This window comes from Sitodiplosis mosellana, unplaced genomic scaffold (genome assembly GCF_009176505.1).
Source record: "Sitodiplosis mosellana isolate CC-2019 unplaced genomic scaffold, AAFC_SMos_1.0 Smas_scaffold_6226, whole genome shotgun sequence".
Classification (NCBI taxonomy): domain Eukaryota; kingdom Metazoa; phylum Arthropoda; class Insecta; order Diptera; family Cecidomyiidae; genus Sitodiplosis; species Sitodiplosis mosellana.
In genome coordinates, this window is record NW_022601467.1 from 20,448,645 (window position 1) to 20,466,880 (window position 18,236).

Genomic DNA, 18,236 nt, shown 5'->3' on the forward strand with positions numbered 1-18,236 from the left:
GCGCCAAAAACTGTTGATAGACTACTCCGAGGCCTGACATAGATGTTATAGCGTGTTGCACACAATGACTGTGCAGCGCAACGGCTACGATCGTAGCAGTTTCAACATATTAAACGCGCTCTCGGTCTCTCTGTCTTTCTCTTTTGCTCTGTATGTGGCTCATTTGGGTTCGCGTATTTCTATCGCACACCCAAAACAAGGAGAAGGAACAGCAACAACAACAACAGAAAAAATACGACAAATTCTAGTGCAAAAGAATTAATAATGGAAATGAAATAAATAATAAGTCTAGTTTATACTGGGCGATAAATGTAAAAATAGGGGTCAAATGCACGGTATAGTTTCGTGCTTCGTTGGTCTTTCTTGGTGCAACTGCTTTTAACGGTAAGTCAAGGTGGTTGCTGTTGCTGCTGCTGCTGCTGCTGCGCTGCAATGCTTCCCGACCCAAACACTACACAACGTACATATTATATGGTTGAGCTATTGTTTGTGTTTGTTACATTGGTCGCTCTTTTACTTTTTTTGTCCCTTCAATTTTCCGTAACGATCTTATATGCGAAGAATTGCGCCACTACGACACACTACTTCAATGTGTGTGTGTGCGGTTTTTGACCGCTGAAATCAAATTAGCGCTCATACCGGTATATGCTCCTTGCTCTCTTTCGTTCGCCCTCTTTCGCTCTCGTTCTCTTTCTCACTTCGTTTTTCCGCCTTTTATTTTTTATTGTCTGCAATCAGAGCGCGCATTCATAATATATAGGCAAATGACCAACACACACACACACACACACACACCAGAAGACATTGGCATTGTATGAAAAGGAGTTGTAGCTACAGATCAAATCATATAGCATGTCTAACGCATAAGCATTTGAATAAGACACTTGTTCGACTCTATTATAAAGTTGGTAAACAATTGATGACCTCTTTCATTTTTACAGCCTTTTGAGAATGCTTTTCGATGGGTTAATTGTATGGTATTTTTTTAATGGACACCATTTGATGGGTTTTTTCTTTCTTCGCCGAGTCAATACAATGAAACAAATTTAGATGGTATTGGATATCTGGGTTTTTATCGAAATGAAATAACATTAAACCACCAAATTGATCAACGCATTTTCTTGACATCATTACCAGATCGCCTTAGAAAATTAAAACATGCTCGCGATGAAAAACGCAACTTCAAATGCATGAAGTTCGATCAAATTCCCTTCAAGCTCATTCCAAACAAAAATACCAATTCAAAAAGTGCTTTCTCACGTGAAATTCAACAATTTTAAAACTTTGCAGTTATTTTCTGTGCTTGAACGTGTGTAACCGTATGTGTCAATCGGCCGCCACCTATGAATAGATAGCTGAACATATAGCGTTCCATATGCACTGCGTAACCAATGACATGTTGCGTGCGTGTTGTGTGTTTCGAGAAAAAAAAACTTGAATCAGCTGACTTGAATAGTTTGTACTTACCGGTTACATTGGAGCCGTTATCGGGAATCAATTTGGTTTTGGCTATGTTCATCGCGAGCTCACTAACCGGCGAAAGAATCGATGGCGGATTTAAATCCTTAAAATAAGTGCTGATATTGAGCCTCGGTAACGTTACTCCAGAATCAGTTGTGTCAGTTGTATCTTCATTGCTATCATCACTTATTACATCGCTAATGTCTGAATGTTGTTCAAAATCGCACGCATCTTGTGTGCTGCAATCGTCAAAATCAATATTTGGCACAATGATGGCATTTTCAATTGGATCACATTCACCACTGGACAATTTCGATGATTTATCCATAGTTCACTGGTTTTGTTCTTTAATTTTTGGTTATTTTAACCGATTGAGATCACTGAATAAATTGAATGATTTAACGGAATTCGAACAATGTTTCACTGGGTTTGGTAGAACGTACAAATAGTCAATTGCATATTAAAACATAGTAATTAAAATTGTTAAAAGAATCGGTGTATTCTGGAAAGATAAAAGAAACCAATTTAGTTAGTCCATGACACATTTCCAACAAATCAGCAGAAACAATAAATGCCGAAGAGCACACTTAGATTAACGGATCACAGTAGACAAAACAATTTCGGTTGGAGCAAAAACATAAATCCACAACCAAAGCACTGACTGTCATGATCTCAGTAGCATCGAATTTATTGTCTTTTATTTTGATTACTAAAACTGATCTTTGATTTTTCATGAGCGAATCACAAACTGATTGAGAAAAGAGAGAATGCGCACAATTGGATGTTTGGTATAAACTACTTACCAAACATTCGATACAAACACATCAATATTGAACAAATAAGAAGAATCATAGATAAAAAGAATCACAAAATACGAATTGTTAAAACATTGAACTAAAATTATGGAATGAGTTGATATGACAACGACGATTTTCACAAGAAATGCAAGCAATATTTTCCGAGCCATACAAGCCGAACAATAGATTCACTAATCACAAGAAAGGTCAAGCGGGAACTGAATCGACGAGAACACTTGCTACTGACTACACTCATACATACGCGCACACTGACTTGTGAATGTTGTAAATATTTACAGTGATCGGATGGCAAATCGGTGGAACAACAACAATCTGCATGTATGGTGCGTGTGTTTGATTAGGCGCCAGCACTGACATTTCGTTCATAAGTAAACAATAGATGCTCGCTGAAATTGGTGCGCACAATTCGCCGGATATTCAGTGAAAATTATTATCAAACGAAACTTTCACATTGAGTAGAAATCATAGATTCGATGTCAGCTGATAGTTTGCCTTTTAAATGATGAGCTGTGATGTACTTTAAATCACTCCAATCCAAATCACTCCAACTCACTCACACAATGAATGTAGACACGACGCTCAACCGGTGTCGGTACATTAGATACAACTTCTAACCCCACAAATAAAACGCCACACAATTTTCGGTTTGGAATTTAACATTTAATAAAAATCATTTGTGGTTTGGTTTTCCACCGAATTCGGTATCTAAACAGAATCAATCCGATGGCTGACCATCACAATGACTGTTTTGTAAAACAGTTGAATATTTTGAAATGTGAACAAACAGAAATCGTGGTTTATGGTGATTCACACTCTGTAATTTAACTTGCTTGTTTATCACAAAACCAAATCCGATCCAAGGGCTAAGTATTCTTTGATTTTTTGGTGCGTGCGTTTTTCCTCACCGAATTTTGTGAATGATTTGAAGAGGAGACGAAACGCTTGAATTTTATCTAGAAAATATAGAAGAATTAATATAAAATAAAATTGAATTATTTTGCCGCTTGGCAAAGGCCTAAACATTTAGAGTAGATATTTGATTTTTTTATGTGACAAATAGAAAAAAAATCATCTCATCATTGAGCATACATTTGTGTTGCGGTAAATTATGGCCAAGTTCAACTAAACATATATATAAAGAATAGGATTTTTAATTTCTGTTGTATTATTCAATTTTATTTGCCAAACTGCACTAATAATTCACTAAATTAATGATTTGCTCTCAATTTGTGTGTTCTAATGGAACAAGTCAAGTCTGTTGCTCCCGATCCATTTGTCGATTGCTCTTCCGAGTATTCCTGAAAGTTGGCATTACAATCATCGGTTTTCAGTTCATTTTTTTTTCATTGTACAAAATCGTGTTTTTTTGTAGACATTTAATTATATTCAGTGTTTTTGATTTTATTTCTTTTTTCATCGGGGCTAACCTAAAGTTTACGTTGTTCACAGAATTATACACTATCGAATTTGTCTTAACAGTCCCTGTTCAATTCGAAATTCTTCAGTGAATTAGATGATAACATGGATAGTAAAAAGAATTCTTGTTCAAAACAGAAAAAAAAATATAGCAATTATCAGAACTAAAGTATTTTACAAATGTAAAGTGATCTAAGCATGCAATTTCAACATTCTTGGTTTTTTATCAAAATGATATTTTGTTTTGTCGTCTCCTGGTTAGTTGTTTGTTTTTTTCGCATCGTTTTTTTTATTTCACAATTCAATTTGCCCACCGGCATTGGTGTAATCAAGTGAAAATGTTCACGATTCAAAGACGACTGTCATAACAGCCGTAACGGCGATGCCAGCAACCAGAGCGACCAGCTGTTTGACGGATTCTTTAGAGTCAGTTTCTTTGAGCAAATCCGGTAATACGGTCACTAATGAGATGTGTAAGAAACCACCGGCCGTAAATGGCATAATCCATGATGTACGCGCTTCCATGGCGCTCGTCACATTCGTACCACCGATGGCAACGAGTGCACCGACCAAACCAGCTCCAGCTGTCAACAGTTGAGACTTTGCAGCATCCCAACGACTGAAACCAGACCGCAGCAAAATCGCAAAATCGCCCACTTCGTGTGGAATCTCGTGCACTGTTCCCAGAAAAAGAAAACAATAGAAAAAATCCAATTTAATGAACATAGCCATTGTGTTCCAAAATAGGTTTCAGAAGCGATTTAAATGCAGAGACAAATGAATGTGTTGAATTTCTTACGTAAAATGGCGAACGTTCCCAAAATTCCATGACGAAATGAAACGAGAAACGATCCGGCTACGGCCAATCCGTGTGTAAAGTTGTCAATTGAATTGGCTAGCAAATTAAGGTAGCCAGCAATTTTATTTGGTTGATATTCCTTCTTTTCGTTGGATTTTCCAGCCAAAAAGCATCCATTCGGAACATCTTCAATGTCACACGATCCATTTTGTGCACAAACCAATCCATCCTTGTTTTCCGGGAGTTTTCCGCCACTTTTGCGCAGCAAACAATTAGCAATTTCGACACATTTTGGCTGTGGATTGCTTTCGTCCGCATTCATATAGCCCGAAAAGATTTTCTCGACAATTGTAAAAATGAGAACGCCACCCAGCACCCAAAGGCCGCTTCGCATCGACGGATGACCGTCTGCAATCAAAAAATGGGGAAAAAACGAATCGTTTATTTTTTCTCATTGCAATGAGAAATACTGAATCACCTTCTGTTTTTTGCGAAATATCGGAGCTCCAGGCTTCGGGCAGCAAATGCAAAAATACATCACCAAGCAGTGTACCAACAGCAAAACTCAACAATACCTTGAGAGATTTCGATTTAGCCGCTGCAATGGAAAAACAGACGAAAAAATTATCAATCAGTTGCAGATGGGCTAATTCAGTCTAAGTATAGAATTGGCGCATATGGCATGAACGATCGATAAGCCGATTGGAAGAAGAGGAGAAAAAAACGGTCGTTGAAAATCAATACAAATCTTTATCTAACGATTCGTATCGGTACCGGTATCGGTATCGATCCGTATCTACGTCACATCAGGTACTTGAACATTTCAACGGTAACGTGGGGGCAATAAATTATGTGTACGCGACAGATTAAACAATAGACACGTACTAATTTAATTGATGGTTGATGACCACTTCAATGTGTTAAAAGATCAAATCTTATCGCTAAGGCATGTCAGAATTGTTAAGTAATCGCTGGCAAATGGTTGCAATGTTGGAACAATGAAATATGCAGATTATGCATACCATACACTTACGGTCATTGAATTCCGAACCGCCGGTGCCGTCGCCAGCATCAAGAGGGATGATTAACAATGGAAATATTCCACTGAGTCCGATTACGATTGAGCCCAATAATGAAAATACCCATGGCTTGTACTCAAATTCGATTGTCTTTATGTATTCCGGTGTAAACCGTTCGATAACTTCGAAATAAATGTAGCGCAGTGTTTCGTCCATGACTGGCGATAGTGTTGTGTTCATTTCAATCGACCGCCAATTTCAAAAGGTAAAAAATTGTCACTGATGATTCTGGTCACCTGTTGTTGACAATTTTCTTGCTTGTTTTTTGTTTTTTTCTTATTTGTTTCTATAACGTTAAATCACAAGTGACGATCAAAACACGAGTTAATCAGAATTGAACTAGATTGTCTTCTTTGTCACACTTAAATCACATTTGTTGCATCATTTCGCGGTATTTTATCGGCTCATCCGAATCAAACAGCAGCAATAACAATAACAACAACAGCAGCCAACGATAAATATTAACAGAATATGCTAAACAGAAAGTGCGATCGTAGATGCAACACGATGGAACTGGTTGCACATTTGTGGTGTATCATTCAATTGATAGCAGCGGTTCTACGAAAATGGTGGATGTGTGAGTGTGCCTGGTCTCGCCTTCTGAAAACAAATCAAATTAAAACGAAAAATATTATGAATAAAATCAAGTCGATCATATTCAATGGAAATTAAACGAATGCCAAATAATTGCGTTTTTCAATATTATTAATCCCAAATTATTCCGAATGCACTGGATTTCATTCAATGTTTCTTGTTTTTTCTCGACGAATAGGTCTCAATGCACCTAATTCGACAAACAAATCGGCACACTCTGCATTCGTCTCGTTCGATTGAATAAATTTGTGGCAACGCTTTTGAATAATAATCAATCAATATGCGATACATATAAATTTTTTCACATGAGAAAACTGTTATATGGAAGTTAGTTACAATTAACCTGATATTATCTAAGGCAATGAACGCGACTCAATCGACGACTAAATTATTGGCACATGCGATCCGACCAACGTTACTGAACAATATTTTATTTTACACAAGTAAAAACGGCAAATAAAGCAGTGACGCACAGGCGTGAGTCGCGTGTGCGAGACAGAGAGCGAACGTGAACGCGACCAACTGAACCGAACTCGAACCGACCGAGCACATTGTTTGTGCGATATAGACGACAACAACAACAAATTTCGAAGGATGTGAGTGAGAAAGACAGTGATAAAGAAGGCAGTTGAAAGTTAATTGCGATATAAAGGCTCACGTACAAAAATACAAGTGCCCAGAATGCTTGAGTATCAGATGTGCTATAAGTGATAAAGTCACCGCTGACAAAATTGCCACCCGAAAAAAAAAGAAATGAAAAAAAGAAGGAACAACATACAAAAATGCCGGAGTGGTGAGTGGAAAATTGTGGTGCACTATAAATGTGTGACAATAAGCGAGAGAGGGAGAGGGATTCGCTAAAATATTTCTTTGACTGAAGCGAGAGAGTAGCGGAGAAGAAAAGAAGCAAAAGTACAAGAAACGGCGATGCGATGCACATCTCGGTGTAAGTCAAAAGAAAAAGTCATTGACTGAATTGGTTTCTTACTATTATTCACCAATTTGCCGAGCATAATTCAATTGAATTAACGTACAATCGAAATATATATTTATCCATCCAATTCATGGCGAATATGTTCGCAAAATTTGTGCGCGCCAAACGGAAACGAGAGTGACTGAAGTCTCGTTTTTTTTCTATTATTTCTTTCGCGCCTTGTGAATCCAATATACAACATCTGATTCCATGCCTTGTGTGCTCAATTCAAGCAGCCATAAATACGGACAGATGAAATGTTGCTCATTTTATTACAACAACACGATGGATGATAAAGCCGATTGAATCGTCGTATTTTCTCTTCTTCTTCTTTGGTTCAAATCAATAATCAATTATCGCGATCCGTAGTGTTCACGTTTCTAATAAATCATGCGCCGTTCAAATATTTCATGCAACAAAATGAATCGTAAATGGAAGATATTCAACAAATGATGCTCTAGCGGCATCTATACGGTAGAGTTTGGAAATTTGATTAAATGATTTCGTCACAAGGTTTACCCAAATATTGGAAATGGTATTTGTCAAAAATGGCATTTCAAACGTCATTCATGATTCATCTTAGTGAACTTCCGATAGGGAAAAACAGAACTCTGAAAGGTTTTGGATCTGTTGAATATAATAACATTGTGCTTCACAGCGTTGATTTTATTAGTGTATCGAATGTGTTTTTTTCAGCTACTTGAAATCTAGGGGCTTCTAACTCCAGACGAATGTTTAATTGTCGTATATTTTAACCATTTCGCATATAAATTTGTATTGGCGAATAGAGATAAAAGCCCCTAACTTGGAATGAAATGATCAACACCTATTTTGTTCATTCATCTAAAACGAGCAGTTGTGTTTGGTGGAAATGAATCGACGTTGCTGTTTTGATTACGTGCAATGATGAATGTTGTAGGCGATTACACAGAAAAAGCATCCTTTCGAATAAACAAAATAATTTGGCTTGTCCTACGCGTGCACATTTTACATGAAAACATTCAACTAATTCAAAAAAAAATATGCCAAGAGTGAGAGATAAACGTGATAGAGAGACCGTTCAAAACGAAACGAGACAAAATAAAGGAACAAAACACTTATCATACGTGTACTGCGGTTAATGTCCACATTCTATTTGTGGATAGTTCGTTTGATTATAAACGCAGATTATAGTGCAATTGAATCTGTACTAGACTTAAACACAAAGTTCTGGGTTCATACTTTCATTTCCAAATTTATCGCAATGCCAATCGAAATGCTGGTTTTCCCGTTGTTTTCATTACCTATTCGAGTAATCTTGAAATGTTAATTAGAAAAATACACGACGAAAAGTGAAAGAAAAGAGTTGTGAAATACTTTCCACGAACGAAGACATTGATTTAATCTTATCAACATTTAAATCCTTATCGTATGACTGCGAGTCACATACAATGTATTTACAACGTCTAAGCGGAATGAGTGTTGTTTTCATTCACGCCGTGAGTCAATGGATGCCAATCATACACTCTTTTATTGTGCGTATCTAAGCAGAATTTAAGTGAACAAAAAACAACACCGTTTATTTTTTTATTCGCTCACTCTAAACACATGATGCAGAACAATGTAATAAACAAATTAAATTTTGTTTTTTTTTTTTGCTATATCGCACATTTTTCATGAATAACATCACTGAGAACGAACAAAAGTATTAATAACAAAAAACACAATGATGATAAATAGTTGGGAGCCTCCAATGAGAATGCACCAACAATTGAAACAAAGAGTTTGAACGAAAAAGAATCACAATCAAGGAACCCCTTGAATGAGGCGATGCGTTTGCATTTCGGACAGGATGTGTATTTACTTCATGTTTATTCATCGTTGTCAATATTATGACAATTCAATTGGCGATCTATGAGTGAGTGAAAAGAAAATCTCGCTCAAAATAGTTGCATGTAAGTGTGATTCATTGTTCACAAAACTGTTATTTTATCAACTCACACAAAGTCCAACGTATTAAGAGCACACAATTGAAACGGATCATTTAACGCCTAGAAAATGCAGTGCATTTAATCGGAATGACACGCGCGCTATACGGCATTAGCATGTATAAACAAAAACAACGCAAAATATAACACCAAGAATAAAATAGTGACAAAGAATATATGAACCGAATCGAACGCTGAACATTGTCATTTTCGATATTATTCAATTTAACGAAATAGAAATTTTTTTTTTCCAAAACTGGTGCATACAAATATTGAATTTGTCGAAGGGAAAACAAATTCGTAAATTGGTATACACAAATATTTACATGAAGAAAAAACTAACCGAAAACGAGTTCACACACAATAATATATATTTAAAAAAAAAACGGAATTCAATACGTAGAAAATAGCAAAGTAATTCTTACAATTTTTTACGAGAGAGGATGAAAAGAAAAATCCACACCAATCGCCAAGAATTTAACTCTTTCGTTCTAGTTTCGAAAATACATTGAGTATATCACAACAATTAGTATTACGAGCGAAATTAATCAATTTAATCGACGTCTTTCTCGGTATCTCTTTTCTCTGTATCATGTGAGTATCGCAATTGATTATGTGCTGATAGTTTCCTGATTGATTATTATTCGATCATGGCTATTTTTGCACTAGTTCACTTTGCTTGTAATACGTTTCTTCTTAAAAGAGTGTAATTTTTGTTTCGTAATTTTTTGCACGGTATAATCAATGAATATGTTGTATGCTAATTGAGATTGCAAATTCCATACAAGAACAAGCAATATGATTTTTGTTTATTGTTATTATTCATTTCTGTCCGAAACGAGACTCGAATGCACACTCGATCGCTTACGGTGTTCACCACTGAATGACAAACATTTATTGTCTTTCTGTTGTGTCTTACTCTTTCCGCTCACTGTCTGTTATTATTTTTGTTTTAATTTAATTTGCGTTTTTTTCGTCGTTGTCTTCGTCGTATTTGTTGTGTATTAACTGCGTTTGAATTTCATATTCACATGTCTGTGCACATTTTTCACTTTTATCAAAATCAGCTGAGTGCCGGAGCTAGCACACACCAATAAAAATGTGTCATTTCGATTTCATTGTGTATATGAAATCTATATATATATATTGCTCTATTTCCAATGGCCCAGCCACAATGATGTGAAACGCTATTTTCAATACCATTCGCTACAGTGTACCATTTTGGCTGTATGTGTTGTTTTCTGGATTTGTTTTTGCGTTGTATGGATTGAATTCGTCGCGCCTCAACTTAAAACTGACATTTAATCGTATGAGAAAGAATAAAAGAACAGCAGTAACAACACCATCAGACAAAACCGCATCAATACAAACAACACAAGAGTTTGGTTATGTTTACATGATTTTCAGGGTCCAATATTGCACACACGTCAAATTCATTTTCGACATAAACACCAATTTTGTCAATTGAAAACATACCGAAATATAATTCAATGAAATTTGGCCCAACGCAATTTAATGTCAATGGGCTGTTTTGCTTGCGAACACACTGTGTTTATGTGTCTGCGTGAGGATACCACAATCGAAATCTGTGTATCTGATCCATGGCTACCAACCTATCGTTCAACAAAGCATTGAAAACAAAATGTCAACAAATACGCAGCAGCACCCATCCGAGCATCTGATGACACTAAATCATAAGACGTACACGAATTTGTTGGTTTCTTGTCTATTCACTCGGTCACAACAACAGCAGAAGAAGAAAAAAAAACACAACTTAATATTAATAATCGCTTGATAAGGGTTGGGATACAAACACCAAAAACAAAACCATTCAAACCGGCTGAAATAGTTGCATAATGCGAAATTCTGGTCTGGAATTTAGAAAACGAAACCGAACGAATAATAGTCCCCACCAAATTATGTTTTTAAATAGTTTTTGACAGATGAATTAATTCGCTCTAAGTGGCCTAGTCTTCTTCTAATGTGATTGTTATTGGCTCGTTAGTCGTTCGTTTGTTTTTTTTTCGCATTTCATACAAAATCTGCCCATTTTTTTCTGCTTGTCGGTCTGTACGTGTATATGATAAAGTTGCTCGTTCATCGGTATTTGTTTTTTACATTGCGATTACAAAATAAATGAAGATGGGTTGGCGTTTTTGGTGATTTTGTTCGTGTTGTTGCTCGTTTTTTGCTTACTTTTCCTCAATTTAGTGGAGCCAATTTTATGGAAATCTTTTTTTCAATAATTCAACAAGCTCGCGTACAATGCTTCAGTCCATGTGAATTATTTCACAGAAGTCATTATATCACAGTGTAATTTTTCGAAACATCGGTCCATTCTATTGAATCTGATTATAATTATTCGGTGATTTCTTTTTTTAATGTGAGCCCATCAAGTGTGATTTAATTTGTGTGAAACAAAAATGAGTGAAAATATTGGCAATTTATATGTGAGTGCGGAGAGTGAAGAAGAAGTGAGTACAGTGGGTGGTTCACCTCGAAAATCTACGTCGTTATCATCGCTTCGAAGTCTACGTGATACGTTCAAAAGATCAGAGAGCCGGACATCACAAACGAGTTTGGCATCGACCAGCAAAGTAGAAACATCCGACAATGGTTCCGATCAAACCACTTCAACTGACACCAAACTGAGTGAGTACAAAATGCATGTTGTTTTTCATTCAATCCGGGAAAATTGTCCAACGGACGGAATGCTGCTTTTGAATTTGTCACACGAACAAAACAAACCGTTTCTCCCTTGGGAAAACCGAAGAGTTGACATTTCATACAGTAATACCTGGTTCCATTTTAAAAATCCTAAGAACAATACCGCTATCCTAAATCAAACCAAGCCACTTCGGACCGATGAATTTCACCAAAATAGACCCAATTCCAAGTTGAAGTTATTGCAATTTTGTCGGATGTAAACACTAAACGTTGTTATTTGATTTGCGCATTTCGAGCACAACTTCTTGTCACAGCATGGCAAGTGAAAGCACTTGGATCATCACACGATGCCATTACGAGAGAATGTGACATTGAATGTCACTCTATTTTCCATATTGTTGTTGGCGCTGGCGCATTGATGCCCTTTTTGCTTTTTTCGCGATTGAAACATAAACACTCATTACAAACATACGTACGCACACACGGACACCCACCCGCTCCGACATAATACACATCGTGTACACATTGCAACGGACGAGTGACTTGTTCATTAGAACACACAAAGCATAAAAGGCTGGGTAAAAAATCGATATTCAAAAAGTCAAACGCAGAAAGAGAGTTAACGACACACGACACACCGAAGGAAGGGAAAATAAAGTAATAACGAAACAGCAGTTGTTATCGAATCTTGTTCCATTGTTTTGACGGTAATTTCCAATAAATTGACCAGCAAAAATCAGATTAAGTGAAATGTTACACACAGCAACACATTTCGATTGAATAAGGGCAAAGCCTATATCGATGAACAAGTGAATTGCACCAAAAACACACACACACACACCGTATTTTGTTCGATCAATACGGTTTTTGCAATCTGACGAAGCCGAATTTGTATCAGTATTTCAGAAGAAGTTGAAAGTGTTGTTTTGTTAAGGTTTAAATTTTCATAGAAGTAAAGATTCATGTGATTTGTTCTCTATTATTGCGTTCCTCCGAGGCAATTGATTCAGAAACTGCACAGTTTTCGATTAAACATGTGAAACATTCTGCGTCACTTTGTCCCCATAGAGATAAAACCTTGTTTTTTTTTCTTGTTATTGACATGTTTTGTTGTTTTGTGCTCGTTAATTAATGCAAAATATGTTTTCGATTTATTTCTCTTTTCTCGATTTTCTGATGGCTTGGCCGCTCACGCGGGGATTATCTGTCAAAAGTGTACGAATGTAGCAATCATGCGAGGTGGTTCAAGTAATAACAGTAGCACCAACAATAACAATAACAATAACCACAACAACAATTCCACGATGATTTCTTTGCCTCGCGGCAATCCCGATATGGAAGAAGTGGCTGGTGCCCAAGACACAATCTACTTGTGCAATTTCCGCGTGTCCGTCGACGGCGAATGGTTGTGCTTAAAAGAATTGCAGGATTTGGATATCCAGGAAGGTGGTTCACATGCTCAAAACGAAGAAGCTGGAACTGTCGCTAACTTTGGTATTCCAAACAATAAATGCGAAGAGAAATTGGATCGTGATTGGGTCAATTATTGTAGGTGGCTTGGTTTGATTCGCGGGTTTTTTTTTGTTCAGTTTTGAATTCTGATGAAAAATCTCTTTTTCTTTCCCTAATATTCAAAATTTGTTTATTTCCATTGATTTTTCTGGCGATTTTTGTCTCATTTGCAAAAGAAAAACTTGGAGAAATGGCCCTGGTAACCAAACACAAACTGAAACAGCCATTTTTCATTTGCACTGGTTTTGATTTTGTTTTTGTTTTTAATTCGACCAAATGTGATTTCTACCAATTTATTTGCTTTGGCAGCACTTGAAACTATCAAATTTATTTTTAAAAAAATGTCTTAAATTTCAACTTGGAATTTCCTATCCCAGTTTCAATTTTTACCTTTCTTATTTTTTGTACGTTTGAATGTTTAGAAGAAAAAAGAAGTGTATGGAAATTGTTTACTTTTTTAGCTCGCGATCCAGCGGCGATTGAGCGCAGTAATTTGGTGAATATTTGTAAGCTGGTTGTAAAAGAATTATTGGAACAGTCAATTCGATATGGACGTATGCTCGACTCGGATCACTTGCCACTGCAGCATTTCTTCATTGTGCTCGAACATGTGCTGCGACATGGACTGAAGCCAAAGAAAGGTTTGCTCGGTCCGAAAAAAGAGCTGTGGGACATTTTGCAGAGTGTCGAAAAGTATTGCTACGAAGCGCATGATATAACAGCCAGTGTTCGAGATTTGCCAACCGTTCGAACACATATGGGCCGCGCCAGAGCATGGCTTCGCATCGCTTTGATGCAAAAGAAACTGGCCGACTATCTGCAAGCGCTGATGGAACACAAAGACGAAGCGTTGGCCGAATTCTATGAACCGCATGCGTTAATGATGAGCGATGAAGTAATTACGATCGACTTTTTTCTGCTTATTCTTCTCTTTCTAAAAAAAATATTTTGATTTCCGTTCAACTTCAGGTCGTAATAATAATGGGCATTTTGGTTGGTTTAAATGTGATCGACTGTAATCTGTGTTTCAAAGAGGAAGACTTGGATTCGCAACAAGGTGTTATCGATTTTTCACTATATTTGCGAACCAGTTCACGTGCAAGCCCCGACGATGAAAACGTTCCAGTGGCCGCTCTTGAGGGGCCGGCTGGCAATATGACAGCGGTATTAGACCAAAAGAACTATATCGAGGAATTGAATCGGCATTTGAAGTACGTTTAAATATTTCCGTTTAGGGAAAAATGAAAAATCTTCTTAGCAAATCGAATTCACCACGAAAATGATCGATTTTCTTTTTGTAGCGCGACAGTTGGCAATTTGCAATCAAAAGTTGAAGGTCTTACCACTACAAATGCACTGATGAAAGAAGATCTGGCCATTGCACGAAACAGTTTGATGGCATTGCAAGCGGAGAATGCCGCATTGCGCCGGAGTGCACAGTCGGGCAATGAGAGTCGAAATGAGAATCCAAACAATGTTTTAGATCACATTGATCCGGAAATGGCGCAAGCTTTAGCGACCGAAAAGAAGAAACGATTAGATATAGAACGTGAACTAGAACTTCAGGTATGGCTAATCATCGCATAATGTTCTGATTTTTAGCTTCGAATCACTAATTTTATTCTACTGTACATGATCAGGTTTCGTTGAAAGCCGAAACGGAAATGGCAATGAAGCTGCTAGAGAAAGACATTCACGAGAAACAAGACACGATTGTTTCGCTTCGGCGTCAGCTCGAAGATATCAAGCAGATTAATTTGGAAATGTATAATAAGTTACAGGTATCCGATTTCGTTTCAGGCCCATTAATTTCTCTTCCCGCAGCCAAAAAAAAAACACATTTTTATTTATTCAATTCAATGCCATTTGGTTCATACTCATTTTGATATTTTATTTTCGTTCATTTTTTGTTTCAACTTGAACAGTTTCTTTTAAATTTTTTGGTTTTAGTCGTTAGAACGATGATTTTTGCAGCTACTTTTCGTTGGTTCCTCTATTGATTTGGTCGAGAATTCAAAAAAAAAATCTTTTGATGAACAAAAAAAAAAACGAAACAAAAAAAAAAACATTTCAAAGACTGAACAAAAAAAAAAACAATTTATTTTTCGATCTATAAAGGAGTGCGAATTCGAACTGACTCAAAAAGGTGATATGGTTGCTCGTCTTCAAGTAAAAGCTTGTCAAATTGGGAAACTTTTACAAACACTTGAAACTAAAAGTGCCGAAGAAAATGGTAAAAAGACTGCGTCTCAGTTGAGCAAACAAAAATCGGAAAGTGGACCGCCGGTGAAAAAGCCACACTACATTGATCCAATTCCTCCATTTAATGCGAACAAAATTCGAAAATCACCATCAGCATCGCTCACCACCACCAGCGAAACGGCGTCATCGTCAAAGACACCGGCAGCCACAGTCGTTGCCTCCACCAGCTCCAACACTGTAAATAAAGCCGACACATCCGCTCAAAAAGGGGCAAACACCACGGATGTCGCCAAATAAGAAATGGGCTCGTTTAAATACTCACTGTCTTGCTTAGACTAAGGCCAAATAAAAATCATTTTCAGCGAACTATATAAAAACGCTTCATACCAATCATACACCCGCTTTAATATTCCAATTATTTTGTGTCATTACAAACAAAAGGCGAGAGATTTATATTCACGCGCGATATGTTCATGGAGGAATTGGTGTGTCGCTTGAAACCTCGACGAGGAATGTTATTAGATCTGTTCGCCAATTGGACTGTGGACAGCCCTGAATTCGTTTTTTAGTCGAGCAGCTGTATAGAGATTTTATAGAACATTTACCAATAAAACCAATAAATATATTTGAAAAATAAAAATATTTTACAAACTCATTAATCTAAATTTGAAAAAAATAAAGAGAAAAAAAAGTCATCAAGTTGAAAGGAAATTTCTGACGAATAAAATGTCATAAATTGAAAAAAAACCACAATCTGGTGTCTGAATTTATTTCTTTTACGTTGTTTGTTAAAATATGGCTTGATTTGTATATTTCTGAACAGGAATGTCAGTCATCGTTGAAGCATAAAAGTGAATTATTGGCTAAGCTCGAATCGCAGAAGGAAACAATGGCCAACGTCATTTTACAGCTTGAGAAAAAGTACGTTTCTCGGTTTTAGTATTGGGATTTTCCCGTAATTTTCGTTTTCGATAACGTTTCATTTGAACGGTGGTTTAATACGTCTAAATTTATCGTCTATTCCGTGCACTGATTTATCTTTTGAATCTTTTTTTCTTAACCTTGAATGATATAAACGTGATTTTGATTTGTTTTACTTTTTTTTCACCCGGATTCCAGATACGCCAACGAGATAGCAAGTTTGACGGCATTGCAGGAGACGTCACAAGCGTTGTCATTGCAAGTGGTCGCATGCGAAGAGCGCGCTTCGCGCTGTGAAACGGATGTACGCGTTGAGCGTGAATGGCGATGTGATTTGCAGGAGAAAGAGTCAAAGGCCAAGGAACAAATTAGCATACTGCAACTGCAAATTAAGCAATTGAATGACGAAATCAAAAGCCATGATCGAATGCGCAACGAATTGGAGCGCTTGAAAAAGCAATGGGCCGAAGCGCAAATTACACTCGAAGAGCTTGGCATTCAATTGAGTGTCAATAAATTACAAGTGTCAGAATTGCAGGAGAAACTGAAGAATGCTGAACAAAATAATTCACGGCTGATAAATAGTGACACAAATGGCAGTGTCTGGTCACCAGACAATTCAACATCGAAATGCAAGAAGTGCGAACGAGAATTCAGTCTGACACGACGCAAAGTAAGCATCATAACAACCAATACACATTTATTTCAATCAAAATAAATGGTTTCTTTAATCAAAATTCTTTCTTTCAAATCAATTAGCACCACTGCAGGAACTGCGGAGAGATCTTTTGTAACAGTTGCTCAGAACAAGTAGCACCACTACCGAATGACCAAGGCCAAATGAGTAAACCAGTCCGTGTGTGCGATGGATGTTGGCAGATCATAAACGCAGCTCGAATCACAGCCGGTCGACCAGATAATTGACGTGAACAAACTGTTCTAATTTGAATTACGTGCAAACGACCTCAAAACAAATTCAATCTTTTTTTTAAATCACATTTTATAGATGGATTTCAGTTGCATCTCTCTTTTCCATCTGTAACATGTTTACAAATGATTTTAATAAATAATTTTGAATACAAATTCTATTTCTTTTCAATAAATTACCCTTATAACGTTTATGCAGAAAAACAAATAATTTTTCATTTCTTTAATTATTTTTTTTCTTTCAAGCAGGTTTTTGAAAATAGCCCACACAATCTTCAAAAATGGGCGGACATTTTTAAAATATTTCCAACAAAAACAAACTCAACGAAAGAAACTGTATAGGCCATCCTGAATCATCCACAAAATTCAATCAACCAATTGGATTCTGTTTATAAGTTCTACACACAATCAGCATTAATTCATAACCAATGACAGGAAAAGATAATATAATTGCAAATGGTCAAGTGCCATTTTGTTCCAAAGAAACTGTGTACAATATAAATTAATTTCCAGAATAAAAAAAATATTGCTAAAATTTGTATACTACGCAGCATATGGAACTGGAACAGAATGTAATATTTAATTTGCTGATAATAATGAATGAAATAAATAAAACAGAATCTTGGGTATTCTTCAAAGCAGACAATTCTATCAACACTGTTGCCGTTACTACTATCAAAATACTGTAGATTAGTAGTATTACGCATCTATACATGGATATAATAACACCTAAATTTAATATAATTATATTGATGCATTATTCGAAAAAAAAATTCAGCGGCAAAGAAAACCTATACAAGAAATATATTGAAACATTTTCTTTCACTCTCCGTTGAGTCGTTTAAATTGAAATACAACGGAAACGATAACGTATAAAATTGGAAAAGCAAGATGTTAACC

The 18,236-nt window shown here is 36.5% G+C and overlaps 3 protein-coding genes across 19 annotated transcripts in view; 1 reads left to right on the forward strand and 2 right to left on the reverse strand.

The window, feature by feature from the left end:
- Positions 1 to 2,751, reverse strand: part of LOC129578793 (M-phase inducer phosphatase-like) — a 119,968-nt gene extending 117,217 nt beyond the window's left edge. Inside the window, exons 1-2 of the mRNA XM_055467914.1 lie at positions 2,265 to 2,751; positions 1,468 to 1,963 (exon numbers count right to left, since the gene is read on the reverse strand). Of these exons, the coding sequence (XP_055323889.1) occupies positions 1,468 to 1,789 (322 nt within the window). The 5' untranslated portion in view covers positions 1,790 to 1,963; positions 2,265 to 2,751. The remainder of the gene's footprint in view (positions 1 to 1,467; positions 1,964 to 2,264) is intronic.
- A 675-nt stretch (positions 2,752 to 3,426) lies between these two features.
- LOC129578812 (zinc transporter ZIP13 homolog) lies at positions 3,427 to 12,129 on the reverse strand. 12 transcript variants are annotated; one of them, XM_055467968.1, is made up of 5 exons: positions 11,905 to 12,129; positions 5,528 to 6,173; positions 4,973 to 5,092; positions 4,495 to 4,902; positions 3,427 to 4,372 (listed from the first exon to the last, which is right to left on the reverse strand). In XM_055467968.1, the coding sequence occupies exons 2-5, from the start codon at positions 5,751 to 5,753 to the stop codon at positions 4,038 to 4,040; spliced, it is 1,089 nt and encodes a 362-aa protein (XP_055323943.1). In that variant the 5' UTR covers positions 5,754 to 6,173; positions 11,905 to 12,129; the 3' UTR covers positions 3,427 to 4,037. The 12 variants fall into 12 exon arrangements, with proteins under 12 accessions (XP_055323943.1, XP_055323936.1, XP_055323939.1 ...); XM_055467961.1 differs by lacking the exon at positions 11,905 to 12,129 and adding an exon at positions 10,584 to 10,698; XM_055467964.1 differs by lacking the exon at positions 11,905 to 12,129 and adding an exon at positions 10,584 to 10,658 and having other exon boundaries at positions 5,528 to 6,170.
- On the forward strand, positions 11,013 to 17,492 carry LOC129578789 (protein RUFY3). 6 transcript variants are annotated; one of them, XM_055467903.1, is made up of 9 exons: positions 11,631 to 11,759; positions 12,989 to 13,322; positions 13,748 to 14,181; positions 14,256 to 14,497; positions 14,588 to 14,852; positions 14,927 to 15,067; positions 16,312 to 16,409; positions 16,608 to 17,082; positions 17,169 to 17,492. In XM_055467903.1, the coding sequence occupies exons 2-9, from the start codon at positions 13,007 to 13,009 to the stop codon at positions 17,331 to 17,333; spliced, it is 2,136 nt and encodes a 711-aa protein (XP_055323878.1). In that variant the 5' UTR covers positions 11,631 to 11,759; positions 12,989 to 13,006; the 3' UTR covers positions 17,334 to 17,492. The 6 variants fall into 6 exon arrangements, with proteins under 6 accessions (XP_055323880.1, XP_055323878.1, XP_055323875.1 ...); XM_055467900.1 differs by lacking the exon at positions 11,631 to 11,759 and adding an exon at positions 12,114 to 12,481; XM_055467904.1 differs by lacking the exon at positions 11,631 to 11,759 and adding an exon at positions 12,114 to 12,481 and having other exon boundaries at positions 12,989 to 13,268.
- The last annotated feature ends 744 nt before the right edge of the window (positions 17,493 to 18,236 follow it).